This window comes from Rhineura floridana, chromosome 3 (genome assembly GCF_030035675.1).
Source record: "Rhineura floridana isolate rRhiFlo1 chromosome 3, rRhiFlo1.hap2, whole genome shotgun sequence".
Lineage (NCBI taxonomy): Eukaryota > Metazoa > Chordata > Lepidosauria > Squamata > Rhineuridae > Rhineura > Rhineura floridana.
Genome location: NC_084482.1, coordinates 84,938,770 through 84,965,305, shown reverse-complemented (window position 1 = coordinate 84,965,305; position 26,536 = coordinate 84,938,770). Strand labels below are relative to the sequence as shown.

General features: G+C 44.2%; 1 protein-coding gene across 2 annotated transcripts in view; it reads left to right on the top strand.

Moving 5' to 3' along the window:
• Window positions 1-26,536, top strand: part of SLIT3 (slit guidance ligand 3) — an 810,414-nt gene that overhangs the window by 704,734 nt on the left and 79,144 nt on the right. For both annotated transcript variants that reach the window (XM_061616805.1, XM_061616804.1), the window contains one exon: window positions 2,106-2,245. In XM_061616805.1, the coding sequence (XP_061472789.1) occupies window positions 2,106-2,245 (140 nt within the window). The remainder of the gene's footprint in view (window positions 1-2,105; window positions 2,246-26,536) is intronic.

The window sequence follows — 26,536 nt, the reverse complement described above, 5'->3', positions numbered from 1 at the left end:
AAAAAAAGATATAGATGTTAGATCTAAAAAGATATAGATGCTTGCAGAGATAAAAAGACCTAACATCTGAAAATACCTTGGCCCGAACTCACAGTTTTTACAGTTGTCCATGAAGACCAATTGTTGTACCACTTTTGCCTGTTCACTTCTTGGACCAATTTATGCAATATGCAGAACAAAGGTATAGCCTTTCTAGACCAGGTATGACTAACCTATGGATCTCCTGATATTGCTGAACTACAACACCCATCACATCTGACCACTGGCCATTCTGTCTGGGGCTGATGGGAGTTGTAGTTCAATAACATCTGAAGGGCGATAAGTTACCCACCCCTGTCCTAGAATATACTCAAGTGAGATGCATGTTTAAATGCTCTCCCACAGGAGAAAAAAAAGTCCTTACACAAAGAAAACAGGAAGTCAGGGAGAAGGTAGGCTAAATGCCACAGGCCAAATGCAATCCCACAGAGTGAGTGAGTGAGAGAGAGAGAGAGAGAGTCTTTACATGTAGAAAGATTCCAAGTCAGAAGGTAGGCCAACTACTGCTCACATATGTTAGTTTTGAAGCGGGGGGGGGATTGCCATGAAAAAACTTGGATGCATTCAGCTTCTTCTACCACTATCACATGACACCTGATGTCTAAAGTGGTCTAGTCCAGGAAAAGCTTGGACTTTATAAACTATATAAACAGTAAGGCAGCTCAGCAAAAAATGGCCAAACTTTCAAGTCTGCATTGCCAAAATGGTTTACCATGAGTCTGACATATTCAACAAGCAATGTACATTGAGACCAATGTTCTATCTTTATGAATCCCAGCCTTCATCTAGTTATTTATCTGAGAAATGCACCCTCTGAACTGCACTTTTTTTAAAAAATGTATGTATAGAGGTTGTAAACAACATTGGTGTGTTTTTTTTAGGAAATTGCAGTATACAAATATTTTAAATAAATGAATAAATTGTGGACTGTAGGATTCAAAAAATTTGGGGGATTCCAGGACATAGTTTTGCATCTTCATTAAGTACATTACCAAGTAAATTGATGGTACCGTTTGTGACTCTGCTCCTGAGATGATTAGCTTATTTTTGTGAAAGTTTCAAACATTAATTATACTCAGTGTGTTGTGAAATTTTACAGAAAATCCTATGCAACTAAGGATAGTGAAATGCTAAAGAGGATGCGGCTCCTTCAGTTTTAATAGTTGTGTAAAAAAGAGAATTTCAGCAGGTATAACTTGTATATGGCATGTTTTACCTACTAAAATCTCATCTTCTGTACAACTGTTAAGACACAGAAGCTCTGTTCTCTTTTGCATATGATCATAGTAGTGAGGAATAATAGACAAACTTTTGTTATCTAAGTTGCTAGTTTAGTGTTCACCACCCAACATGAGATGAGTCGCCTGGGGAAAGGTCCCCTCATTCTTCCCAATTCTGCAAAAAAAAAAGAGGAAAAGAGGGGAATGGAAAGAGTGGTCTTCATGGCCCAGAACACCTCCCCAACCCCACAAACATAAGACAGTGCCCTGGTGAGAGATACAAAAGGCCCTACAGTGATCTCTATGACCCAAAGCTCCCCCACATACTAAGCACAAGTGCCTCATCGCACACACACACACACACACACACAAAACAAAACAAAATCTAAGAACCTACCCATACTCCACCACCACCACTTGGTCTCTGCAGGTTGTTGTCTCTTCCCTTTTGTACTCTACCTATCCAGAATGGAAAGGAAGGGGCTGGCACCCAGTCAGAAATGACTTTGGAAAGGGGGCATGTGCTTAGTCTATGTGCGGCCCAGCAAATAACTTTGAAGCCTGGTTCTAGCTGTGTTTTCAAATGTGGTTATTGGGGACCTTCAGCATTGGATATTGGATAATGTCAATGGCGAATATTAGGTACATTTCACTGGTGCCAAAGGGGGTGCTTATGGATGCAGTGGCACCCACAGGCACCACACTGGGAACTTGCATAGTTCGTCCAGCACTGCTTGACCTTTAGAGATTCAACACATGTTTATATATAGTATGTACTATTTCTATTACCAGCTAATTTCAGTGTGAAATGCATTTTTCCTTTCTTCTTTACTCCTCTAATAAAAGTTGTTCCTGCCCTATTGGATTTGAGGGGGGGAAATGTGAAAGTAATCCAGATGACTGTGAAGATAATGATTGTGAGAACAACTCAACTTGCATGGATGGGATAAACAATTACGCCTGCCTCTGTCTCCCTAACTATACAGGTAAGCAAACCATTGCTAGAGATCAGGTATAAGGATTGTAGAAAATATTCATAGCAGCTTCCATGTAAGGCCTACAGGCAACAGGTAATATATAATGGACAGGTAACTGTACAAAAAGTGTGGATTTAAAAGCTAGGTGGAATCAGTATAGCTTTATTCACTAGTTTTCAAAACGGAGATGCACCTGACTGAGGTTGGGAGGCAGGGAAGCACTTAGTAATGCTACATTCTCAATTACCTCTATCTCACCACAAGAGAGAGGATCCTAACAACCTGATCCTGTGCAGACAATCTCCAAGTCATTTGAATTCAACAAAGTGGGGGGAAGGTTGGTGGTAATGGAGCCACCCTTTCCCTGCCTGCACCAATTTTGCCAGCTCTTTGTTCTAGGTGACAAAGACAGGTACACAGGTTCATGAATGGAAGAATAAGAACTATCCATCTCAGAAACGTAGAGACAGCATGCTGCAGCTGGCTCAAACAAACAAGCACATTTGTAGCCAAAGGTGGCCATCATTAGAGCCTAATGCCATGCTCCATCTCCCATGAAGTCTTATACATCTAACTGAGCTGCTGACAGTATTTTCCTGTTAGTGTCTTTATTCTGTGTGAGTAATATGCAATCACTTCTATAAGCTCTGCTTCTTAATTCGAAGTGATTGATCAGTGGTGAGGGGAAAGAAGTCAGTATGTGCTCTTGTTACTTAAATAACATGTAAGTAATAATAATGTTATTTGTGCTTATGAATTCTGAGCCATGGATTCAGTGACTGATCTTGGGCTAGTCACTTACCGCTGGGCCTCTGTGTTCCTCAACTGGAACATGGAATAAGTGCTATCTAAATTGTACAAATGAAATATCGTGAATATGTGTATATTATATTTATTTGATTTATTATGTAGCATCTGGCTTAGCTCTCTCTGTTATCTGGAGTTATCTGCTTACATACATTTTTCAGCCCCACATTCTACTTGTGTCGAATTTTAAGTATGGATTGTGTTGCCACCACTGTTGTCAACTGTGCCACACCATTGGGCTTACAGACTTTACCCCTATCCCCAACCACCTATCCACAGGAGTGTGACTATTTTCATCCATGAAAAGTTGGCTAGTATGTAGTATAAGAAAAGCATTCTGCACATACTGAGATGTGCATTTCTTTTATTACATCAGAACCCTGGAGTTGTGAAGAACCTTTCTGTTGTTGTTCAGACTTGTTAGTTGCTTTATACCCAAAGGTTTCCAAGTGACACACACACACCAGGAAAAGGAAGTTTTGACAGCACAATATATAAATATCTAGCCAGAGTAAAGTCTTCAGCATACTAGGAAAGCTTACAGTGAAAGTACCAGATGATCTCTGTGGGGAGGAAATTCCATGGCTTAGGAGCTGCCACAGAGAATGCCCTCCCCCAGGCCGTCACTCCCAAACTACCTATCCAAGAGGGGCCCCTCTCCAATCATAACACATAAGAAGGTCTGTAGGGAAGGAGGCAGTTTTTAGATATTTGGGGCCTTAGGGGGTTTTTTTTAGAGATTTCCCCAATAGATGTATAGTATTCAGTGGCCACTGAACATGCTCAGTCCTCATTGGTCTGTTCTGGGTTTTTTCGTACTTTTTATTTATTGTATTTGTATACCACCCATCCAACCAAGTTTAGTTTGCATAAACATTAAATATTGATACTGATACCACCCTGTTGTGTGTGGATGGTGCCATTTCAGCTAAATAAGCCTCAGCAGTCACCCTCAGTCATTGCTAATCAAGGGAATCATGGAACCTCTGGATTTAGAGGAAGTATTGCCACTCAGTATCAGCTGGTAAGGAACAATGGAAGCAGACCTTTGCCTTCATATTCTGCTTGTGGGCTTCCCAGAGGCATCTGTGGGATATGGGATCCCAGACTTGATGGACTATTGGTCTGATCCAGTAGGACTCAATTTATGTTCTTAATCCTCAGCTAATACAGTGTCCTTTTGCTCCAAGCTTGGGGAACAAAAGAGGTTACTGTTTCCACATATAGCAAAGACAGTGATTCCTCCTTAAGAATATAGGAGCACTGCACATGTCAGTTGTCTCAGCATGCATCTACCCATTTAAATGGGTAAATACTTGTTTAATGTGTTTACATTTATACCCCACTCCCATGACGTTATTTGAGGGAACTTAATTTTTTTCCAACTTGTCATAATGTTAAAAAAAAGTTTAAATATATTTCTAAAAATATACCTAACTGCAACTTTAACGTTGCTTAGCTCTTGCCTTTGCTCTGACAAATAATATGCTTATATGTTTTCTCCCACTTTTCTCAGTGCATCAGTAGCAAATTTTGAAAGCCTCTTTTCATATGGTCTGTCATCAGGTTTTTGATCTTTTCTCCTCCTCCCCCCACCCCCCAGCCACCTCTTGTGTATCTCTTGAGTATCCTTGTATTTGCTCAAGGACCTAAGAATATCAACCACCAAATCATAACTGCTTATATTCACTGTACTCTTTTAAACCATGAAAATGTTAACTGGTCTTGTTACTCTTTGAGTTTCAGACACTTAGTGAAAGGCTCCTTGTAAGCTGGAGAGTATTACATATCATAGGATTTAATAAGTATCAGGTTTGAATGGGTTAGTAAGTAAATCTAAAATTTCCCAAACTCTTAAAATGTTGTTTGGGGCAGCGGCATCACTAGGGAGGTGCGGGGTGTGTGGACTGCACCGGGTGACACCATCAGAGGGGGTGACACCCAGAGCCACCCCTAGGCACTGGGAAGCCCTGCAGCAGCCATCTCACCAGCCACTCCCCTCTTGGGGAATCTCCCTCTCTGGTTTTTCCCCCATCCTGCCTGGCCTGCCCGCTCATCAGCTGCGAATTTTAGGCGGGAGGTTTGAATCCCCTGCCTGCTCTTGGGCTGCATGCCTGAGTGGCTTCCCAGGAGTAGGGTTACCAGGTGTCCGGTTTTTGGCTGGAGTTTCCAGTTTTGGGGGGTCCCCTCCAGGTCCCCAGCTAACTTACCTTAATCTCCAGACTCTCAGCTTCAATTTTAAAAAAACTAAGTTTCTAGGTCGTCTGGTTCCCGAGATATACACCAAAACATCAGCTGCCCTCCCGCAACTGTTTAATCTGTTTTTTAACTGATCTGTATAGCAGCTTTTAGCCAGAGCTTGGAAAAGTTACTTTTTTAAACTACAGCTCCCATCAGCCCCAGCCAGCATGGCCACTGGACTGGGCTGATGGGAGTTATAGTTCCAAAAAATAACTTTTCCAAGCTCTGGCCTCTAATCCCGCCCTTTCAAGATTGTAGCCAATAAGGGGAGCCAGGCTTGTGATCTGTTGACCCAGACAGTGCTTAAGCTTCACTACAACACCAAAATGGTGATTTTGAGGTCTTCAGTTTGAGTAAGTAAGAATATGGGTTAAAGTTTTTTTTCTCTTGTGTGCAGCACGCAGTCAGACCCTGGGCTGTTGGAGAGGGCAGTGCTTTGAAAACCTTTCCAATATGAAAGCTTTAATCCAATACTTGCTTTTCTGGGAGTAAAGGAATGCTGATCCCATGTACCTGGCGTAAACCCCATTGAATTCATTAGGACTTACTTTTGAGTAGACATGGTTAGGATTGTGCTGTAAATTAATGGGACTTCTGAGTAAACATAACAAAGAATTGTGTTTGTGTTGTAAATCTTTCCCTTCCTCACCAATCCTATTTTTAAAACAATTAGGCAGTTCTGCAATGACCAACAGGTTTGACAATAAACTATTATGGGGAGGGAGGGGGGGAGAGAGAGAGAGAGAATGTAGTCTTTCCAACAACCCTGTGAGTCTTTCCAACTTCATGTAGGAGGAGCTTTTCAAAGCTGAAACTTATAAAGAACTATTTGCGATCTACCATGGGACAGTCAAGGCTTTCCAATCTTGCGATATTATCAATTTTGTTGTAGTCCTTAAACATTTTTACTTCGAATTCTATTTTCTTACCGAATTTTCACTTTAACCACATGAAACTATGTAAATGTAAATACATTTAGGCTGTGCGTATGATATTGTAATTTAAAGGTGTAATTTTAATTTTGCTAGTTGTTTATGTCACTACTATTGCCATTACATTCAGTGATATATGGGAATTACGATTTACAAGTAACATTAGTACAAAAAACATTACTAAGGATTCTGTATGGTCCGGTATGGGAGGAGGTCCATGGGGGTGACACCATGAGTTACCGCACTGGGTGACACCAACCCTAGTGACACCACTGGTTTGGGGCTCTTTGGAGATGCTTGTGTAAATGGTTGGCTGGGGAAAGCCTTAAACCGGAATGAAAACTAATTGTTCCTTTTAACAACCTTTCTGCCAGAAACCTTTAGATTTCTTGAATTCAGCCAGAGAGGAGCAGTTAGTAACTAATGCTTTGAGCCAGAAGTTCTTACTGTGCTATATCCATTATCCATTCGCTTTTACTTTATAGTTTTGCTTTCTATATATAATGGGCAGTAATTTGACACAAGCTAAGCAGCATCTTCCCTCAATTTGAACAAAGTAAAAAGGTGTTTTCCAGCAACTGATGTGGGATGGAGATATTGCATCTTAACAGTCTTGCTGGAAATAATTTTGAACAGGAGCTTATGATGGGATTTCAGTGTTGATAGTGGCTTTCAGTGAGTCATTTCTGTGTCTGTTCAGAATAGCTCAAATCTAAAGCTCTTGGCACAAAAAGTCAAGCTGTGTGGAAAATTTTCAGTAATCTTCCACTTAAGTCTGTAACAAAGCTCACTTGTAAACCTTCTGGGGTTGGTTTACCTGTTAGAATGTTTTCTTCATTATTTCAAGTGCACAGAAATGAATGGATATTTAGGTTCAGAAATCATTGCTTTGTTGGTCATACTGGGAAAACAGAATTTTATTATTTCCTTGTGACTAGTGCACAGCTTACAGCTATTTCCCTTACTAACTCTCAAAAGAGTTTTGAATCTATTTGAATATTCTGAGACACAATTTTTCCAAAGGAGAGTAGGCAGTTTGATTGTAGAGGTGTCTTGGAACTTAGATGAAAGGCTGCAAAAGACTGGATAATTTAGCTTGGAAAAGAGAAGTATCTGAGAAAGTAAACTATCATCAAGTGAAATATGAAACCTACATGGTCTCAAAGCAGTATGTAAGTTAATTTTGCATATATTCGAGAGAGCTTTTTTCCCAAAAGCTAATAGTGACCCTAAAGCTGAATAAAAATAGGGTCAAATACTCTTTCAACCTTGTTTAAAAATATTAAAGCTGAACAATTTAACCACCAGTAAAACCTGAAGTGGTGCCAGCTTGAATGAAGGAATATTTCATTTCTCCGGGAATTATGTCATCTTCACAAGGATAAAGCATAGCTGGTTTCTTATGCCCAAAAGTTAAGAATAGTTGGGCAGTTTATAGTTTTTTTCTGGAATATATTGCCATTTGATAGACAGATGGTAAAATTACTATAAAATTCCACTGGAAAAATTGCTTTTTGGATTCAACAAGGTTTATCCTTCGTTACTAAATAATACCAATAAAAATGACACAAAGTGGCTTTGACATAAAGCATCTCTTCTATTACTTAATCTTTCACTGTATATTGAATTGTTTTTTGGAGGGGTTCTTTTTTCCCCTCTCCTTTTTTTGTGACCTTGTTTGATTACCAAAATACCTTGGGAAGATTATGTGCTCAGAGATGGCACATACTTTACTTTGCTGTGTAACCAGCATAAAATTAAATTAAATTAAAATTAGTAATTTCCCCCCTCAAGAATAATGTTAACAGTGTTTGCGGAGCTGGGGGAGAACAGTGGGGGAGGGCTATTGCCTTCATACTGTAGTACAGTAGGGCCCCGCTTTACGGCGTTCCGCTTTAAGGCGTTCTGCTGATGCAGCGCCTTTCATTTTCAATTTTAAACGGTTTTTTTCCCTTTTCCGATGTTTTGCACCGTTTTCGCGTGACGCAGCCCATTAAAGTCAATGTGGTTCCACTTTACTGCGTTTTCCACTTTACGGCGGGGGTCCGGAACAGAACCCGCCGTATAAGTGGGGCCCTACTGTAGTGGGTTTCCTAGAAGCATCAGGCTGGCCTTGGGCTGCAGGACTACATGAACCTGAAGTCTGATCCAACAGACCTGCTCCTATGATGTTATGGCAACATTCCACGCTGCATATACATTACTAAAGGTAAAAGCTTTGCCATATGTTGCTTTCAAAAGTCCTAGTGAATATATGGATGTGTTGCTTACTATTTTACTACTTGGTGCTATTTTTTTTGTTAGTTAGTTGCAAATATTAACCAGTTGTACAATGCTCAGTTTATCCATTATCCCTGCCTTTTTGGGGAGGGGAGATGTCTTTTAAAGTTTTTTCTTAGCTTTGGGCTCAGCAAAAGTTGTTTTTGAACAAAGCATAAACTATTTTCCATGTCTTGTTTCTTATTCTAATTAATATTAGAAACAAATGTAAGGAATGTCTTAAATAGGTTTGCAGGCAATGGAAATATAGAACACATGGTATTTGGCTGTACCCTAACCAATTGGCTATAAAGATTGTAGCAAAATTGGGATTTTTAAAAAAGCTGTTGGTATGCCCAATAGTTTTCTCTTCCATTGAACAAGTTAAAAATGTGATTCAGATTATGGGTTTAAAACACAGAATGTGGCATGAAATAAATAGCACATATTCTGATGTGGCAATTCCATTGTGGTACACTGAAAAATAATTAAATGAAGCCAACTCCACAGAGATTGCTTCTGTGCTGGTTTGTTGTTCTGCTGCCATAGTTCTTGAGTCACAGACGGTCAGGATGAGTCAGCAGCAACATATGTCCATAACAGTTATTCCTCAGTGGGCTAAGGCCTGCCCTATCATTAAGATCCTCTTTAGTCTTACACAAGTAAGAACAGGGAAATTCATGCATGTGAGTGTTTGATAACTGTTTGCTGGATATGTATGTTTGCTAGATGCATGTTGACAGCCCTCAAAATCTGAAGCCTCAGCTTGTTTCGTTTCCCTACTCCCTATTTATACTGGCAGTGGTGCTTCGTACATTCAAAAGAAATGCCTCAGAGAGAGCAAGAGAGCGGATTCAAACTAAATACAGGCATATCCCGCTTTAACGTTCGCAATGGGACCAGAGAGTATACTTTAAGCAAAAATAAACTTTAAGTGAAGCAATTGTCTTCACTTGTGCTGCACGCAATCACCACTAGATGGCAGCGGCGTCATGCCAATAAAGTGTACATTATTGCGAAGCGCGCGAACGTTAAACGGGGTATGGGGACGTATGTGTCAGGCTTAGGTGGGCAACACAGCCAGTTCCAGACAAGACCGTTAGGAGTTAAAGACACAGTGAAGCCGGTAATTGACAGCACTTGGCAGAAACGCCCAAGGTCAGGCTGCAGCTGTAACTGATAAGTGAAGCAGCAATAAAAAGGCTTCAATGAGCACACAGAGGTGTGGGGGTAATAGGAAAGCATTATAGAGTTGGTTGGTGAGCAAGAGACGGAGCACGGTGTGAAAACAGTAAAGTTTTGTTTTCTTAAAGACTTGGCTGATGGTCTATTATTTCGGTCGGCGACTAGCACTGATAAGCAAGCTAAAACGCTACTGGACTCTACTGGTTATACTGGTAAATTGGTGCTGCACTCTACAGTATGGAGCATGTACGTTATAGCGAAGCGACGTTAAGCGGGGTATGCCTGTATTATGGCAGACCTCTACGTGAGAATTGGATTGCTACTATAACCTATAAAGAAAGGGTGATTTAAAACACACATACGGCATACTGTTCTTCTGGCTATTTTTTTCTCCTCAATATGGCCTCATCTGCTGTTTTTCTCGTGGTGAGCCTCTGAGAACTGAAATAATACATAGAGAGGGGAAGCTAGGATTGAAGTACAGGCGGATGGAGAGTTCAGTTCAGCATTTTTTCTTGCCTTCCCAAGTGTACTTTCAGCTCCAACATCCATCTGTCCCCCAGCTTACAGGGATTTGGTGGCTATCAGATTCTGATACATGAGTATGGCAAATGTCGCAAGCATACATGGAGATTCTTCCATCTTTGAAAATCGCAGGAATGCAACCCATGTATTTCTAGAATTTCATCTGCTCTATCCTGCAATGGGAATGAGTCAGGTTCTCAATTTCACTCAACATATCTGTTATTAATTATTATTGTTATTTATTTAATTATTTTGTATGCCGCTTTATACTTGAAAAGAAGCCTCTAAGTGGTTTAAAAGGTAAAGGTGTCCCCGCACTTGTAGTGCGAGTCGTTTCTGACTCTTAGGGTGACATCTTGCGACGTTTTACTAGGCAGACCGTATATATGGGGTGGGATTGCCAGTTCCTTCCCCGGCCTTTCTTTACCCCCCAGCATATGCCGGATACTCATTTTACCGACCATGGATGGATGGAAGGCTGAGTGGACCTCGACCCCTTTTACTGGAGATTCGACTTCCTCCTTCCGTTGGAATCAAACTCTGGCAGTGAGCAGAGCTTCGACTGTGTTACCGCTGCTTACAGTGTTGTAAAAAAAAAAAATTACACATTTAAAACAATTCAAAACATTTAAAAGAAACCATCTTGACAGTAACATTAAACATAATCAAAACCAAAATACATGTTTAAGACAATACAAAATATTTTTAAATAATCTAAAATAACTAACATAATAAATCACAATCACTACTAACAGATTAAAACACAAATATACCAGGAAAACAAACAATTCCACCCACCAAACACACAAGTGTGTATGTACAGCATCTCCCTCACTTCTGCTGCTACCACCCAAATGGTCTCATCAAAAGGTGGGGCAACACTACACACTCCCCACCTCTGGATCTCCCTCATCAGGGAGCACATACTATCATTGCACCCCCACACAACACCCATAACAACTGGAGGTAACACCATCATCCTGAGGATAATGCACAAAGTGATCTGTAGTAGCACAAGTTGTATGTTCATGGATGAGGATTTGAAGATGTATTGTATTGAAACCATCCAGCCACTATACTTTTCTTCCCCACCAGTAAGCTGGCACACTCCATTAATGCCTTATAGGCCAGAATCTTGTGCTCAGGCTGAGAGCCACCGGATGAGAGCCCTTTGGCTCACACTCTTGCCAGGGATGAGGTTAAGTAGGTACCTGAGAGAGGGAAAAATGCAGCCTTCCGTCAGGGTCCCAGCTGCATCTCCTTTCACTAGCACACACAGCACCAGCGCCACCCTGCTTTAATAAAATTCTTGGAGTACTTGCAACTTGGGCTGCTTCTTCACTAGCTGTTTAGGCTGCATTCTCAATGAATTTATTTCATTTCCCCAACTATTCCTTACCTCATAATTTCCAAATTTGGTTTGTTTTTTGACATGACATATAAGCCAGTTCCAGAAATCTAGTAGAATATAGTGGAATTTTAGCACTCATTTCCATAATAAATTGTTTCAGAAGTAACCTGTTTGCAAGCTTTGAAACCTAGAAAATCATGGGAGTTTTACATTAGCTGCAGCTGCTCACATGACAGGCTGCAATGCAGTATCGCAGCATGCAAGGCATTCCCACCCTTTAGGCTTGCGTCAATTCATCGGCCAAAAATTGTGCCGGTATTTCGGCATACAGGGAACTGTACTGTGCATGTGCATAATGGGTAGGGAATGGCAACAAGTCTGTTGTGCATCATTGTGTGAATTAAATTTAGCATGACATGGCGCTATATCGGTCCAAGAGCCATGGTTCCTTAACTCAATCGTGTTAAAGGAAGGTTAGAAATTGGAACAGAAGCATTACCATTATCATCAATTAAACTAATGCAATAAACCCCATGTCTGAAGGCAGCCTTAGGCTGCAATCCAATACATGGCTACTCAGAAGTAAGCTCAATTGGGTTCAGTGGGACTTGCTCCCCAGTAAGTGTCATTGGATTGCAGCCTAAATCTGGAATGGTCATAATTTGTTCTCAGGTTTACTGAAAAGATACTGTAGATTACATTACCAATCTGATGTATTCCAGTGTTTTCTCTGGTGTTCTCCTGTCTTTGTTCAGACCTAATTTGTACTAGTATTTTGCCTGAAAATATAATTGCAGCATGAGCCTATCCAGTATGTGTAATAATTCCACAGCCAGGCTATTGAACAGGGCTGATAACTAAATTAGAGCCAAGGCCGGGCTTCTTCTGGTCCCTACCTGAGCCTAACCATCAATTACAAATAACAGAAAGGAAACTGAAACTAAACTGCTTTGTCTAACACTGTCAAAATCACTAAACTGCATGTTAGGGAGCATCCAAATGACAACAAGAAATACATATCACAATATAACAGTATGGATTTGCAAATTGCTCTTGAGGCTTTTCAGGGCTCCCTTCTCTTTCATTAGAAGCTTTCTTCCAGTTCCCCCCATATGGCTGTGGCAACCCTGTAATTGACCCTTAATTACCCAGTTCCTATTCTTGCTGCTTTGATGTCCCCTTAATAGCCAGTCACTCATTTATTTTATTTTATGATTGCAATTTCACCAATAAAAATATATGATCGATTCTTTAGCACTGCTAAGACAAAGCATGAAAGCAACCTAGGAATGTCATTCACATAGAAATCCAATGTGTGATAAAATTCATTATAAATATTATGCTAAATTGAAAGATACACAATATGAAAATATTGCTGTATTAGAGGATGCTAGCACAGGCCAAAATAAAATTATGTCTGTCAAATAAATTACATTGTGGGGTAGTATCCAATGCTAGTCCTACTCAGAGTAGACCCATTGAAATTTATGGACCTAAATTAGTCATATCTATTAATTTCAATATGTCTACTCTGACTAGGACTAGTATTGGATACAACCCTAGGTTTCTTGTTCAGTTTGGTATGGCACTGAAAGTGATCTTTTCATTTCAAATAATGTAATCACAAAACTTTTCTGATGCATGGTGTGTATGCCTACAGACAAAGAATTAGCTTTTTAAAAATGTATTACGGAGTTGCTTTATGCTAATTTTGGTTGCTTTATGAATATAATGATGAAGAAATCAGTGGTGATAATGAAAAATTAGTGAGCCTCCTGGCTCGTATGTTTTAAGTTGTTACTGTGACATACGCAAATGGTAAGATGAGGAAGTTTAATGTCATTGGGAAGTGACTCAGGAACAAGAATTAAGCTTCATGCTCTGTTGGCTTAATAAATGTGTGCTTCAGTTCCCACACTTTCATGAGGATAAGCACATTGGAGACTGTGTTAAGCAGCTCAGTTACTGCTAGATGTCTTGAACACTGCATAATAAAAATGGCAGATTTAGGTTTTGTAGTTTGGGAGAAAAGGGGTGTTTGATTATATTATTTTTCCGATAATTGGGGAACATGAGATCTGAAGAATAGAATTTTTACCGGGGTGGGAGGGTTCCTTCAGAATTTTGGTTCAGGCTTGACAAGTTTGAGGAGTAAGTAGTACTTTATCATTTGTCCTAAAAGCCATTTTTCTTAAAATGTATTAGGTAGTTACTGTACTAAATATAACATTGAGACCACAATTTTCTACCCACTTACTTGGAAGTAAGCATCATTGAATTAATTAGACTTACTTCTGAGTAGACAAGAAGTGTGCTGTTAATTGAATTAGACTTTGAATACACTTGAATTTATGGTGGTACCACAGTACAACTGTATAGAGAAAAGACTTCAATACTACATGTAATATATTTGTTTTTTCTGATTTCCAGCCTGATGTAGGGAAATAAATAATATTTGTGGAGTAAAAATGGCATATAATTTAATTTTTTATCTAACTATACCTTTTAATTCTACATAGATATTCCAAATTAGGAGAGATTGGCCATGACCGAGTAGTTCAGGCTGACTGATTGACAGGATAAGAATGAATGCTCAAAATATAAGAATGAATGCTCAAAATAAACATGAAAGCTTCTTCATTGTTGGAGACTAATTTGGATTGTTCAGCATGAGATTTGTCTGTTGTGGGTACCTGGATCTCAGCACATTGTACCAGGATCTCAGCACATTGTACCAGGTCTTGCGGCCTATTGCCGAAATAAACACAGACACCATTCATTGGGTTAAATAATGGGCCACTTTATTAAAAAACAGAGTCAATTATAACCAATGAACCTGCAGAGGGACAATCCAGTGCGGGGGAATTCGGCTGATCCAGGCAAAGCCTGCTTGCAGCTATAGGGCAACCAAACCTTGCCAGAGCCTGGGGCTGCCCTGTGCCAGGCCCCAGCTCTGGCCACACCCTGAAGATGTGTAGGGGGTCCAACCCGCATCACCGCCCCCCGGAGCCGTGAAACTCTGAGCGGATGAGGCACGTTGGCCCCAGAAGCGGCCCGTGTTCTGCTCCCCCGGGCCGTATAGCCCAGAGCTGCAGGCCCCCGGACCGCCAATCACCCCCAAAGGTGCCTAAAGGTGTCACCTAGCTGCCCTTTCCCTTTTAACCTTTCCCCCGCGCTTCCTTGCCACAAAAGGGGGACAAGCCTCTGCTTAGTCTCCCCTTGCCCCCCACCCGATAAGAATCCGGTGCACACACCCCTGCAGGTCCATTAGGAAGATGTCATTGCCCACGTCCGTCAAGTGCACGCCATCTGGCCTAAACAACTCCAGCCTATCTTGCCTGATCTCTGGGTGGTGTATGTCAGAACCCCCTAGGCCCTTGATGGCCCTCTGAATCTGTCTATTAACCTTCTTCCGCATCCTGTCCATTCCCCGTGGGTCATCAGCCCAATTCCACGTCCTGCGCGGCAGGATGTCAGACCATACCAAGTGCACCCCCGGCCAGCGCAGCGCAATGGCCTGGAGGTCACTACATGCCTGTTCAATTAGGGCCTTGCCCTTCAACAGACCCAAATCGTTACCTCCCAGGTGGATGACCAGCACCCGGGGCACTGCCCAGTCCACAGCCGACCGGAACAAGGTGGGCAGGAGGCCGTCCCAACGCATCCCCCGTCCCAGCCACCGCACAGAGGCCCACTGGCTGAGCCCCAGCTGCGTTCCAATGCGGGACTTCGCCGCCCTGCGGCCTGCCCAGAAAACCATGCTGTGGCCGCAGAGGAGGATGCTCACTTGTTCCGATCTTTCCCAGCGGCCTGCCAAAATGACAACATTGCCATTAGCTGGTGGCCTCATGCATCTCCGTTAGTGGTCTAACATACGTCTTATATGCATCCGAGGACCACCTGCCCACTGCCTGCAGCTGCCCCTTGGAAAAACCCAGGTGAGCAGCGGTGGAGGCTGCCCCTATTCGGAAGGAGTGTGTCCCAAACTTGCGGGCGTCCACACCTAGCCGCTGGAGTGCTGTCTTTGCCACCGACCAAAATTGGTACTTGGTAAGGGGCTGGAGGTCCCTGTGCCTGAACAGGTACCTTGGCTGCAGCCCGCGGGCTGCCAGAAAAATGCGGAGGGCCCTAACCGGGCAGAGCTCCTCCTGTTGGCATGGGGATAACACAATCAGGCGACCCTTCTGGTGTTGGTCCGTCTTTGACTGCCTGAGTCGCAGGCAGACCCCCTCTGCCTCCCAGCTGAGATCAGAAACCAGGAGGGCCCGGAGGGAGCTATCCGACTTAGAACCTGCCACCACCTCCCCTATTCAGAAGGCCCCAAAGAACAAGGTGAGGGCTGCAGCATGGTATAGCAGTGCCTCAAAATGGGAAGAACATAGCACCCTCCACTGTCCCTGCAGACCCAACAATAGCTCTGGGGGAAAGGGGGAGCGTGCATCAGGTGCGTGCGGGAGCTCACGGGACCACCCTTCCAGCATCCGGCGGACCCTAAAGTCACCGGAGTAGTCCTGAAAGCCCCGTGCTTTCCCTAGGAAGGATAGACCTGAGAGCTTACCTCTGATGGTCCTGACTGAAAGCCCCCTCCACTTCCCTTCCACGCAGAACTCCATAAGATGCTCCACGGGTATGGGACACTCCTGGGTGTAGCCTCTGGATTCCCTGAAGGTTGCCAGGTCCCTACCTGCCCCCTGGTAGCTGGCCAACGTGCTGGGTGCCACAAAAAGGCTTATGGCCCATTCTGATTCGGTCCTCCAATCTCCCATAGTGCTGGGGGTACCACGTCCGGCTGAGCCCTTGCCCACGGCGCCAGCTGGTGAAATCTCTCCATCTGGTTCCGTGATAGAGCATCAGCAATGCTATTATCAATACCCGGGACATGGCGCGCAAGGAACTGTATATTATAGCAAAGACATTGGAGCACAAACACTCGAACCAGACGCATAACATTGGGGTTTCTAGAGGACAGGGTGTTGATGACATGCACCGTGGGGAGGTTGTCGCACCAAAAATGGACTGAGGAATTGCCCAGTTTGTCCGGCCACAGGTGTACGGCCACGACAATGGGGAAGAACTCCAGAAGGGTCAGGTCTCTGGTTAGGCCAGCCTGCACCCAGTTCTGTGGCCAGCTGCCATGACACCATGAGTCATGGAAAATGACCCCAAAACCGCAGGAACCTGAGGCATCGGAGCTCACCTGTAGCTCCGCTTCCAACAGGCGATCCTTTCTCCATAAGGAGACCCCATTGAATTCCCGCAGGAAGGTGGACCAAACTGCCAGGTCCTCCCGGAGAGCAGCTGTAACACGTGCGTGATGGTGGGGGCGTGATAGGCCCGCCATGGCATCGTACACGCGGCACAGGAATGCGCGCCCGGGTGCTACCACCCTTCATGCAAAGTTCATATGTCCTGCCAGCTGTTGAAGAGTGGCCAATGTCACCTTCTTCACCCCAACCACCTCTGAGATTTTCCCTTTAAGGGCCACCAGCTTATCCAGCGGGAGTCTGCAGCACTGGGCCACTGTATCGATCTCTATGCCCAGGAAAGTGAGGGTAGTGGATGGGCCCTCGGTTTTCTCAGCCGCGAGGGGAACACCCAGTTCCCCTGCCATACCCGTGAACTGCTCCATAAATGCCTGACAGGCGCCCGAGTCTGCAGGGCCCGCAAACAGGAAGTCGTCCAGATAGTGCACCACTGATTGCCGGCCTGCCCGTCTCCAAGAAAGAACTGAAGCGCTCAAAAACCGAGCATGAGATGGAGCAGCCCATAGGCAATGCCCTATCCACATAGTATTTGCCCATGAAGGCAAAGCCTAACAGCTCAAAATCCCCTGGGTGCACAGGGAGGAGACGGAAGGCTGATTTGATGTCACACTTTCCCATGAGGGCGGCCATCCCACAGTCCCTAACCATACGAACCGCGCAGTCGAATGACGTGTAGCGGACAGAGCAGAGGTCTGATGGGATGAAGTCATTTACTGACCCACCCTGGGGAAAGGACAGGTGGTGTATAAGGCGAAATTCGCCTGGTGCCTTCTTTGGAACAAGGCCCAGCGGGGAAACTCTGAGTGAAGGGATGGGTGGTGCCGCAAAGGGGCCCAGCACGCGGCCTGCCATGACCTCCTTTCTAATTTTTCCCCCCACGACCGATTCCATGCCCGCCACTGATTTTAGGTTGCGGGACATGAAGGGGTGCCTGGGACCCAAATAGGGAATCCGGAAACCCTCTGTAAAGCCCTGTAGCAAAAAGTGGGCATCTTGGACTCGGGGGTAACAGCAGAGCAAGCGCTGGAGTTCGGAGAGTTTAACTGGACTGGGGCCCCTTTCCTTGAGCTGCGCTAGCAGCTCCTGGTCTCCTTGCACCAGGTGGGTCCCTGTTTCCACCTCTGAAGGGGCGGCCCCTGGGGCAGGCAGCGCAGGAATGCAGACCCCTGCATATTGCACACTCGTGTCGGAACCTGCAGGGGTTACGGCCACAGTGGCCTCGGGAGCTGAACTCCCAGCAGAGCAGGCGGGGTTGAACCCCCTGCCCCGCAGGCCCGCAGGAAGGAGCTGCTGCTGCCTGTTGGACCAGGAGGTGGCCGCTGTCTGTTCTATCCCCGGCTATGGGCTTGGAGTGTGACATAAACTGTAGCCACAGGTCTGCCTCCTTTTTGTCCCAGGGAAGGGAGGTATCAAAGGCCACCCTCATATGAAACGCTTCGTCGTAGGCGAGCCATGCTGCCCCCTGGAACTCGGAGTAGCCCCGATATACAATATCCAGGTATTTAATCAGAATAGGGCCCCTCTGTGGCTGTTTCTGCATCACCACCCCCATGTATGTCAGAAATGCAGGCAACCAATTAGCCCAAGTGCATTCAATGCGCCGCCTCTTGGGCTTGTCAGGTTCTGCCTCTTCACCCTTGTCCTTCTCCCTCCTCACTGGTTCCCTGTACAGAAGTGAGAATAAGTCGACGTACTCCCCTTTCCAAATTTTTTCTTTTGTAGCGGGCAGCAGGTGAAAGCCCAGTGGGGCTGATGTCTCCCCGAAAGGTATAGCCCCTTCCCTCACTGAGCCCAGAGGGTCAGTGTCCTCTGCTGGGGGGGTACCGACCAGGAGGGCTGAGCCCCCACTCCCATCCCTGTTCCGGCAGTGGCCTGCCAGACCTGCTCACAGGCCACCCCTAGGGGAGGCAGCTGTTGTGGTGTGCCATGCCCCGCCGCCATGGTGATCCCCGCTTGCCCATACCGCTCGGTTTCAGCTGGTGGGGAAAAGGGCCAGTATGGAAACCCCCACGTGGGCCAGCCCCACTGGGGCTGCCCCTGTTGTTGTGCTGCCCAGGGAGACTCACCCCCTATGTTGTCCGCTGAAGGCCCATGCATGGGCTGTGGTCCTGGGGCTGCATGCGAAGACAATGCTGTTCCTGCTTCTGCTCCGGGCGCTCTTGCTGCGGCTCCACTAGGCCCTGCCTCCAGCGCGTCCAGTCGCGCTAAGATAGAAGTGATAGCCGCAGCGTTAGCCCTGCCAACTGGACGCTGCACTTTCTCCCGGGGCCGCTTGGGGGGTGGTTCCCTTGTCCTCCCCGTTGCCGGCTGGGCAGGGCCCCTCTCCAGGGCTTCTAACCTAGCCAGTATAGTGGTCCATGGTATGCCTGCCCCCTGTCCCCCATCCTCCGCAGCAGGGGGTGGGCGTCTACCCTCTGCCCTGGGGGCCCTTCCCTTCCCTTTTGGCCCACCTTGACCTTTTTTGGGTGGCATCCTGAGCTAGTGTGTAGGGGGACGATGCCTTCTGCAGTAATGGGAGGTGATCAGCCTGGGGATACCTAAGGGGGGACCCCGCACCCTCACTGTCCAGCTGGACCGTGTCCCCTACTCAAACCAGTCCCCTGCCCTGGGCCCCTTTATCTCACCCCCACAATCCTGGCCCCTGGGCTGCTAAGCGACCAATGGGGTGGTGTGCAAGATGGGTCTGGGAACCACTCCCTTGCTATGGGCTGAGAACCTTCCCACAGGGGTCCCCTGGATAGTAATTTAAAGTAATTTAAAGTAATTTGAAGATAGTAATTTAAAGATAGTAATTTAAAGATAGTAATTTAAAGAGTAATTTAAAGATAAAAGAACGTGGCCACAAGGCCGCCTCGCCTGAACTCTGCCGCTGCCGCTAGGCTATGCTGCCGTCACCATCGCTGGAGGGCATCCCAGGGCCTAGGGCTCTCTCCGTCACTTGGTGGCCGCTGCCGCCACACCTCCGCCGCTGGATGGCCGCTGCCGCCACACCTCCGCCGCTGGATGGCCTAGGGCTCCCTCCGCTGCCCCACCGGGCCCGCCGATGCCTCCTGCAGGCCGCACCTCCGCGGCTGGATGGCCGCTGGATGGCCGCTGCCGCCACCTCAGCCGCTGGGTGGCCTAGAGCTGTCCCCGCTGCCCCACCAGGACTGCTCCTGCAGGCCGCTCCTCCGTAGCTGGAAGGCCTCCGAGGCCTAGGCTCACGGCTGCCTCAGCCTGGAGCCAGGGGCTCTTCGCCGTGCCGCTCCGCGATCGAGCCGCGCCGCTCCGCGATCGAGCCGCGCCGCTCCGCGATCGAGCCGCGCCGGCCGCTCCGCGATCGAGCCGCGCCGACCGCTCCTCGCCGCCGGCCCCGCGCCAAGGCCTGGCCTGTAGGCCTGGAGAAGCCGCGTGCGTCGGCGGGCAATCTGAGCCGCGTTGCGCCGCCGATGCAGGAGGGCCTCCCGATGGCCGTCTACCGCCCCGCCCCCTAGCTGCGTGCTACGTCAGCGCGCCAGCGCGCTGCGTGCACGCCCCCTCAACAAGATGGCAGCTCGGCTACGGCCGCAAAACTCGTCCCTTCGACCGGTAAGTCCCGGCCTCGGAACGGGGGTTCTGTGAAATAGTCCTTTCTAAACAAAATTGTTTCTGGGTGTGCAACAGCTTCTCTGGATTGTGGTCTTTACCTTTATTTACATTTTAAGCAAACTATCCACCGTTAGTTGAAAGGGACACTTCTGTTTTCAAAATGTATGGCCTCACTACTTAGAGTAGTTGCAAGGGAATTTGGGTTGTGAGTTTATGTTATAGAGAAACATTCAGGTTATAATTAGGCCACGTATACATGGTGGACAAAAGAGTTTATTAGAAAGGATGTGAACAGATGTTGTACAACTGGTGTATTACTTTCTTTGTCCCATTCACTGAATAAGGACTATAGGAACAAAGAAATATTAAGGTCCTCTGGATCTTTCATGAGGTTTTAAACAGACAGAAAAGAGAAAGAAGGGAGACATCATTTTCTAAAGCAAGTATAGTCTGGGGTTGCATACACACCATATGTTTAAAGCACATCCCCCCGCCTACTCAAAGAATCGTGGAAACTGTAGTTTATTAAGGGTGCTGGGACTTGTAGTTCTGTGAGAAATAAATTACTGTTCCCAGGATTCCGGGGAGGGGGGGATGTGCTTTAAATGTGTGGTGTGTACACAGCCTAAAGAACAAAAGGGCAAATTGGAATAGAAGGAAAGGAGGGACAGAGCATTTTACCTTATAACCCTGTTTACATCATTCCTGTGAGGTAGTATAAATGAAAGGAAGTAGCTTGATACTTGGTACAGAAGGAAAGGGGAAGAGCAGAAGGATAAGCAGAGGGCACAAACTTAGTGGGTTTAGAGTGCACTCCTCAATGTTGATGGCTAGAAGGGGCAGGTGGGTAGAATGGTATATAGTTGCTTATCCATCTTCCTCTAGTAGTCATGGTGCTCTGCTGAAGCAGAAGTCTTGAACTTTACTTGGGTGGGCAGAAAGCTACCAGCAACACTTCTCAGGTCAGCAGTAACCAACAGAAAGCCCTCAAATGAGGTGTTTCAGGGTGAGATAGTAGATTATTCTGGATCCAAATCCCCACAGATCCCTTGTGAGGCTTAATCCTTATGCTCCTCAGTTGCAAAGAAAAAAGAACCACCACCTCACTTTTCACCCTAGTAGAAGCTGGCAGGGATTTGGATGTGGTGATGAATCTGCTACGCCACACCTCCCTGGCCTCTCAGTAATACTGTTACATATGTCTGTTAGGCAAGGATGACTTGTTGGATCAAAATTAGGCTTCATATGTTTGGCCAGCAGACAAAAGATAAGACATTTACAACTTATTTCCATTTCAGGCTTAGCAATGCCCTGTATCCCATACATAACCGGTTGTGGGAACCTTAAAACTATTTGAGGGCTATTATTGGAGGGTATCAGTTCTTGGTAAAACACTCCTGTGCTTTACAGCTGTGATGTTCTGAAAAGAACCTGGAATCCCCAGTCGCCCAACATTTGTTCTAGTATTTGTATGCATTGGCATTATAAAATATCTGCAATGCCAGTATAAATTCATGCTTTGTGTTTTTTCACTTGCTCAGCAGATATAAATTATTATTAAAACATCTTAACATAACTAGGTGTTGTTCAAAAGATTATACTATCCTGATTTTGAAAATAAAACACTTTGGTTTTGCATTCTGTGCAGAAGAGAACAAGTGTCAGCTGAATTTATAACTGTTCCAGTACTACCTCAAACTGATTTCCCCTCTTTTGTAAGAAAATCCCAGGTTGATATATGATAGGTCCTAGCACTTTTGAGTGTCTGCTGGGAACCAGCAACAAGTTATGAACTAAACTAAAAGTGGTTGAGTTTCACTGTAACTATACACTGTCATACACTTTTTAAATACTATTTGGTCATTTCACTGAATCTGACTTAAGTTAGCACTGCTTCCCGCTCTTCAAGCAAGGTGAGTGCCATAAATTATTTTTAGTTAACAGAACATGTGATTCTGACTTTGTCCAATTCCTGTGGGCATCATTTACAACTGATACTTAGCCCAGATTTGTGATTATTGCTTTATGGCTAAAGCACAGGCAATATTGCAGGATATTATGGTTTGAGTTTGGTTGCCGGTAGTCTCTAAATGAGTTTTTTCATTAAGCTGAATATGTAGCAAAATGTGAAATTGACTCCGATCTGATAGCATTTTTACAGGTTCATTTTTGCTGGTGAAAGTTTTGTTGTAAATATATATAAGTAGGGTTGCCAGGTCAGAAGCGTCCCAAAACCTGAGATTTCAGGGGTGGGCCTGAGTGATGTCAGGGGGGTGGGCCCAAGTGAAAGCACAGGGGTGGGCCCTAGTGAAGTCATTAAGCATGATACATTAAGCATCAATCACAGTTGCTTGGAGCAAAGGCATCCATATCTAAGCAGGATTGGCAACCCCCTGCCTGGAATGCCCTGTCCTTATCTTTTAACATGGCTGCTCCAAACTTCTTTACAGATTTGACCCTTCACTGCAGAAAGAGGTCTGAGAAATGAGTAAGAGTAAGAAGATTCTCTACTCTTTCTGTCTACCCTGTGGGCTGCTATGAACTCACTTTGACAGCCAACCCAATTCCAGTGAGTAATAATTGACAGAGAGAAAACACACATGGTTTGGCCTACCTTCACAGGCAGCAGCTTGGGAACAACAATTGCAGCCACACTTGCAAATATGTGAATTCTCTTTTACCGCTATTGGGTAAGAAACAAACTGCCATGAAACCAACAAGGTGCATCATCAATGGGTTTTAGGGGGTTGAGCTGACCACATGGAACCACTGCTGTTGCTTCTGTGGATGTAAGGGAGTAAGGTTAAAGGTAAATGAAATGCAAACAGAAAAAGAAAATACAATGATGATTTCCTAAATGCAATACAATACCAACCACAACAAGATTCCTATGAATATGGCAGACAACTCAGCATCCCACAACCAGTCAGGATTCATAACCGAAAACCAGAACTAAAAAAATCCTTGCAGCCAGTTAGCCAAGGTCACAGAAATTCCCATACAGCACAACCTCACCCGGGGGCTGCAGTAAATGCAGAAGGCTGCGGCACGATTGTTGACATCAGCACATAATGCCTCTGCTCTGAAATCTGCATTGGTTGCTGATTTGCTACCAGGCCAAGTTCAAGGTGTGTTTTCCATGTTACGGATTCCACATAGTACTTGTTCTGCTCTTGTAAGAAATCAGTCCTTTTGTGTGGCAGCACCTATTCTTTGGAACTCCTTGCCTATTGACATTAGGCAGATGCCTCTTTTCAGCACCTGCTAAAATCATTTTTTGTTTAGGCAAGCCTATCCAGGCATGTAGAAGCTATTGTGGGTTTTTTTGTTTTTAACTCATTGTTGGTTTTATTATTTTGAATGTTTTTAAATACCTGTGTTTAACTGTTTTTGCCAATAATTTTATTGTTTTAATTCTTTCTGTAAATTGCTTTGAGATTTTTTACAATAAAGCAGTATATAAATGTTGTAAATAAAATACATAAATAAATTATGGAGTCACTGTGGCCCTTGAGTCTCTTCCCACTTTTAGGAACAAAGGAATCTGCCTTATACTGACTCAGGCCATTTGTTACCATGTAGCTCAATACTGATGACCTGAACTAACATTGGCTTTCCAGGATTCTAGGCATAATACCTAGGACAGATCCACACCATTCATTTAAAGCACATTCAACACTCATTTGAAGCACATAAATCCCACCACAGAATCATGGGAACTGTAGCTTGTTAAGGGTGGTGGGAACTATAACTGTGAGGGGGAAACTACACTTTCCAGGATTCTTTAGGGGAAGTTATGTGCTTTAAATGCAAGTTGGATGTGCTTTAAATGTATTGTGTGGATCTACTTAATAAAATTTGCCTGTATGTAAATTGTTATAATTAATTTTTCAAAATGGAAATGAGCTATAAAGTGTAGTGGGTGACCATGGGCTACTCATCATCACTCAGCCGTTCTTCCCCTCAGGGGGAAAACAACAGAGAACCATGTCCACCCCAAAGAAGAAGGGCACACTTAAAATGTAGAGGAAATAATAATCTACAACCATAGTGTGAAATCAAATACTTATTGGGACACAGTATGAAGAAATATTTATATAAGCATAACTATCAAAGATGTTTATTATTTACACAATCTGTAAAGATATTTATAATGCAACCCTATGTTTATTTACCCAGAAGCAAGTCCAAATGTATTCAATGGGGCTTACTCAAACAGGGAATGTGCAGAGAACTGCAACCTCAAGTGATAAGGAACTTGTTCTTTTAACAAGTCTTTTAAGTTGAGACCTTATCCCAGTCTGTGTCTGTGTTGGAATTGCTTTTTAATAGGTTTTTAAACCTTTTCTTTTTTAAAAAAGATGTTTTTAAAGCTTTTTAAAAATGTTTTTAAAGACATTTTAATATATTTTAAAGTCTGTTTTTATGATGTTTTAAAGAGTTTTTAGTGCTTTTGTTTGCCGCCCTGGGCTCCTTCCGGGAGGAAGGGCAGGATATAAATCAAATAATAAATAAAACTTCATTCACCCAGTCCAAAATTCAGAATCATGCCACTTTAAGCTGTTTTGCAACTGTTTGTACTTGTTTTATGGTTATTGGATTTTAAAGGCATTTATTTCTTATTGTGAGCTGCCTTGGTTTCCAATCACCAACCCTACCTCACAGGGTTGTTGGAAAGACACATGCACACACACTGCAAATGTAAAAATACACCCCATATAATAGTTTATTGTCAAATTAGTTGGTCATTGCAGAACATTTTTTAAAAAAAATCAGTATTAGTTTCCTACTTAATAAAAACTGTGATGCCTAAGTAAGCCCTGCCTAATTGCTTTAAAAATAGGATTGGAGAGGGAGAGAAAGATTTACAACACAAACACAATCCTTTGCTATGTTCACTCAAAAGTCCCATTAATTTACAGCACAATCCTAACCATGTGTACTCAAAAGTAAGTCCTACTGAATTCAATGGGGTTTACTCCAGGTACATTGGATTAGCATTGCTTTACTCCCAGAAAAGCAAGTATTGGATTAAAGCTTTTATATTGGGAAGGTTTTCAAAGCACTGTCCTCTTCAACAGCCCAGGGTGTGACTCTTGCACACAAAAGAAAAAAACCTGAAAGCTATATACTTACCCAATTTATGAGATTTTCAGATAAACAGGAAAAAAAACACCACTTTCTGGCATTGCGATGAGGTCTACGCACTGCCTGGAGGTCAACAAATTACAACCCTGGCTTCACTTATTGGCTACAATCCTGAAAGGGCGGGGTTAGAGTTGCCAGCTGCTATAACAGATCTGTTAAAAAGATTTATTAGTTTGAGGGGCAGCTGATGTTTTGTGTATATCTCGGGAACCAGACCACCTAGAAACTTAATTTATTTTTTAAATTGAAGTGGAGAGTCCAGAGATTAAGGTGAGTTACCCAGAGACCCGGAGCGGATCCCCAAAAGCCAGAGTATCCAGCTAAAAACTAAACACCTGGTAACCCTAATATATAGACAGGTTTGTGTATGAAATGCATCTTGGACTGTCTATACACATACCACTTATCTGTGAATGTTTATAGTGTGGATCAAACTGTTCAGGAGACTTTGGGATCAGATCAGTTGTGAGAGTTTAATAATATGGATATAACATACACAGAAAGGTTTCTGGGTCTACCATGAGTTGTATCTCAAGTCTGAGGTACTGAAGTGTAACTAAATAGTATAGCACTCAGATGACAGCTGGATTTGAACATTGTGGATCTCTTTGGTATTAGAAGTTTTGTAATTAGAAGTTAGAAGTTAGGCCTTGGATTGAACAGGTAATAAATAAAACCAGCTGAACTATGCCTTGCCCTTGAGGGCCATTTTACTGAAAAGACAGCATATTCTTTGGGTCCAGGAAGTTCTTTGCTCTCTTAGTGGATGTAATTATATGAAGTCTTAAGTATGTTTAGCATTACTCTAAAGTCTATATTTACAATATTGAATAAAGTTATGATTTTATTCTAGGAAAATACTAGCTCTAAATTAAAGTTAATTCAAAACATTTGCATCCCCAGTAATGTCACTCATTACTAAATGAGTTGCTAGTTCTGTTTGCTGCTGGGTCCAAGGACTTGGCCATATGGTGAAAAACCAACTAAAGCTGAGTATTGTGCCTAAGCAAGGAACATGGTA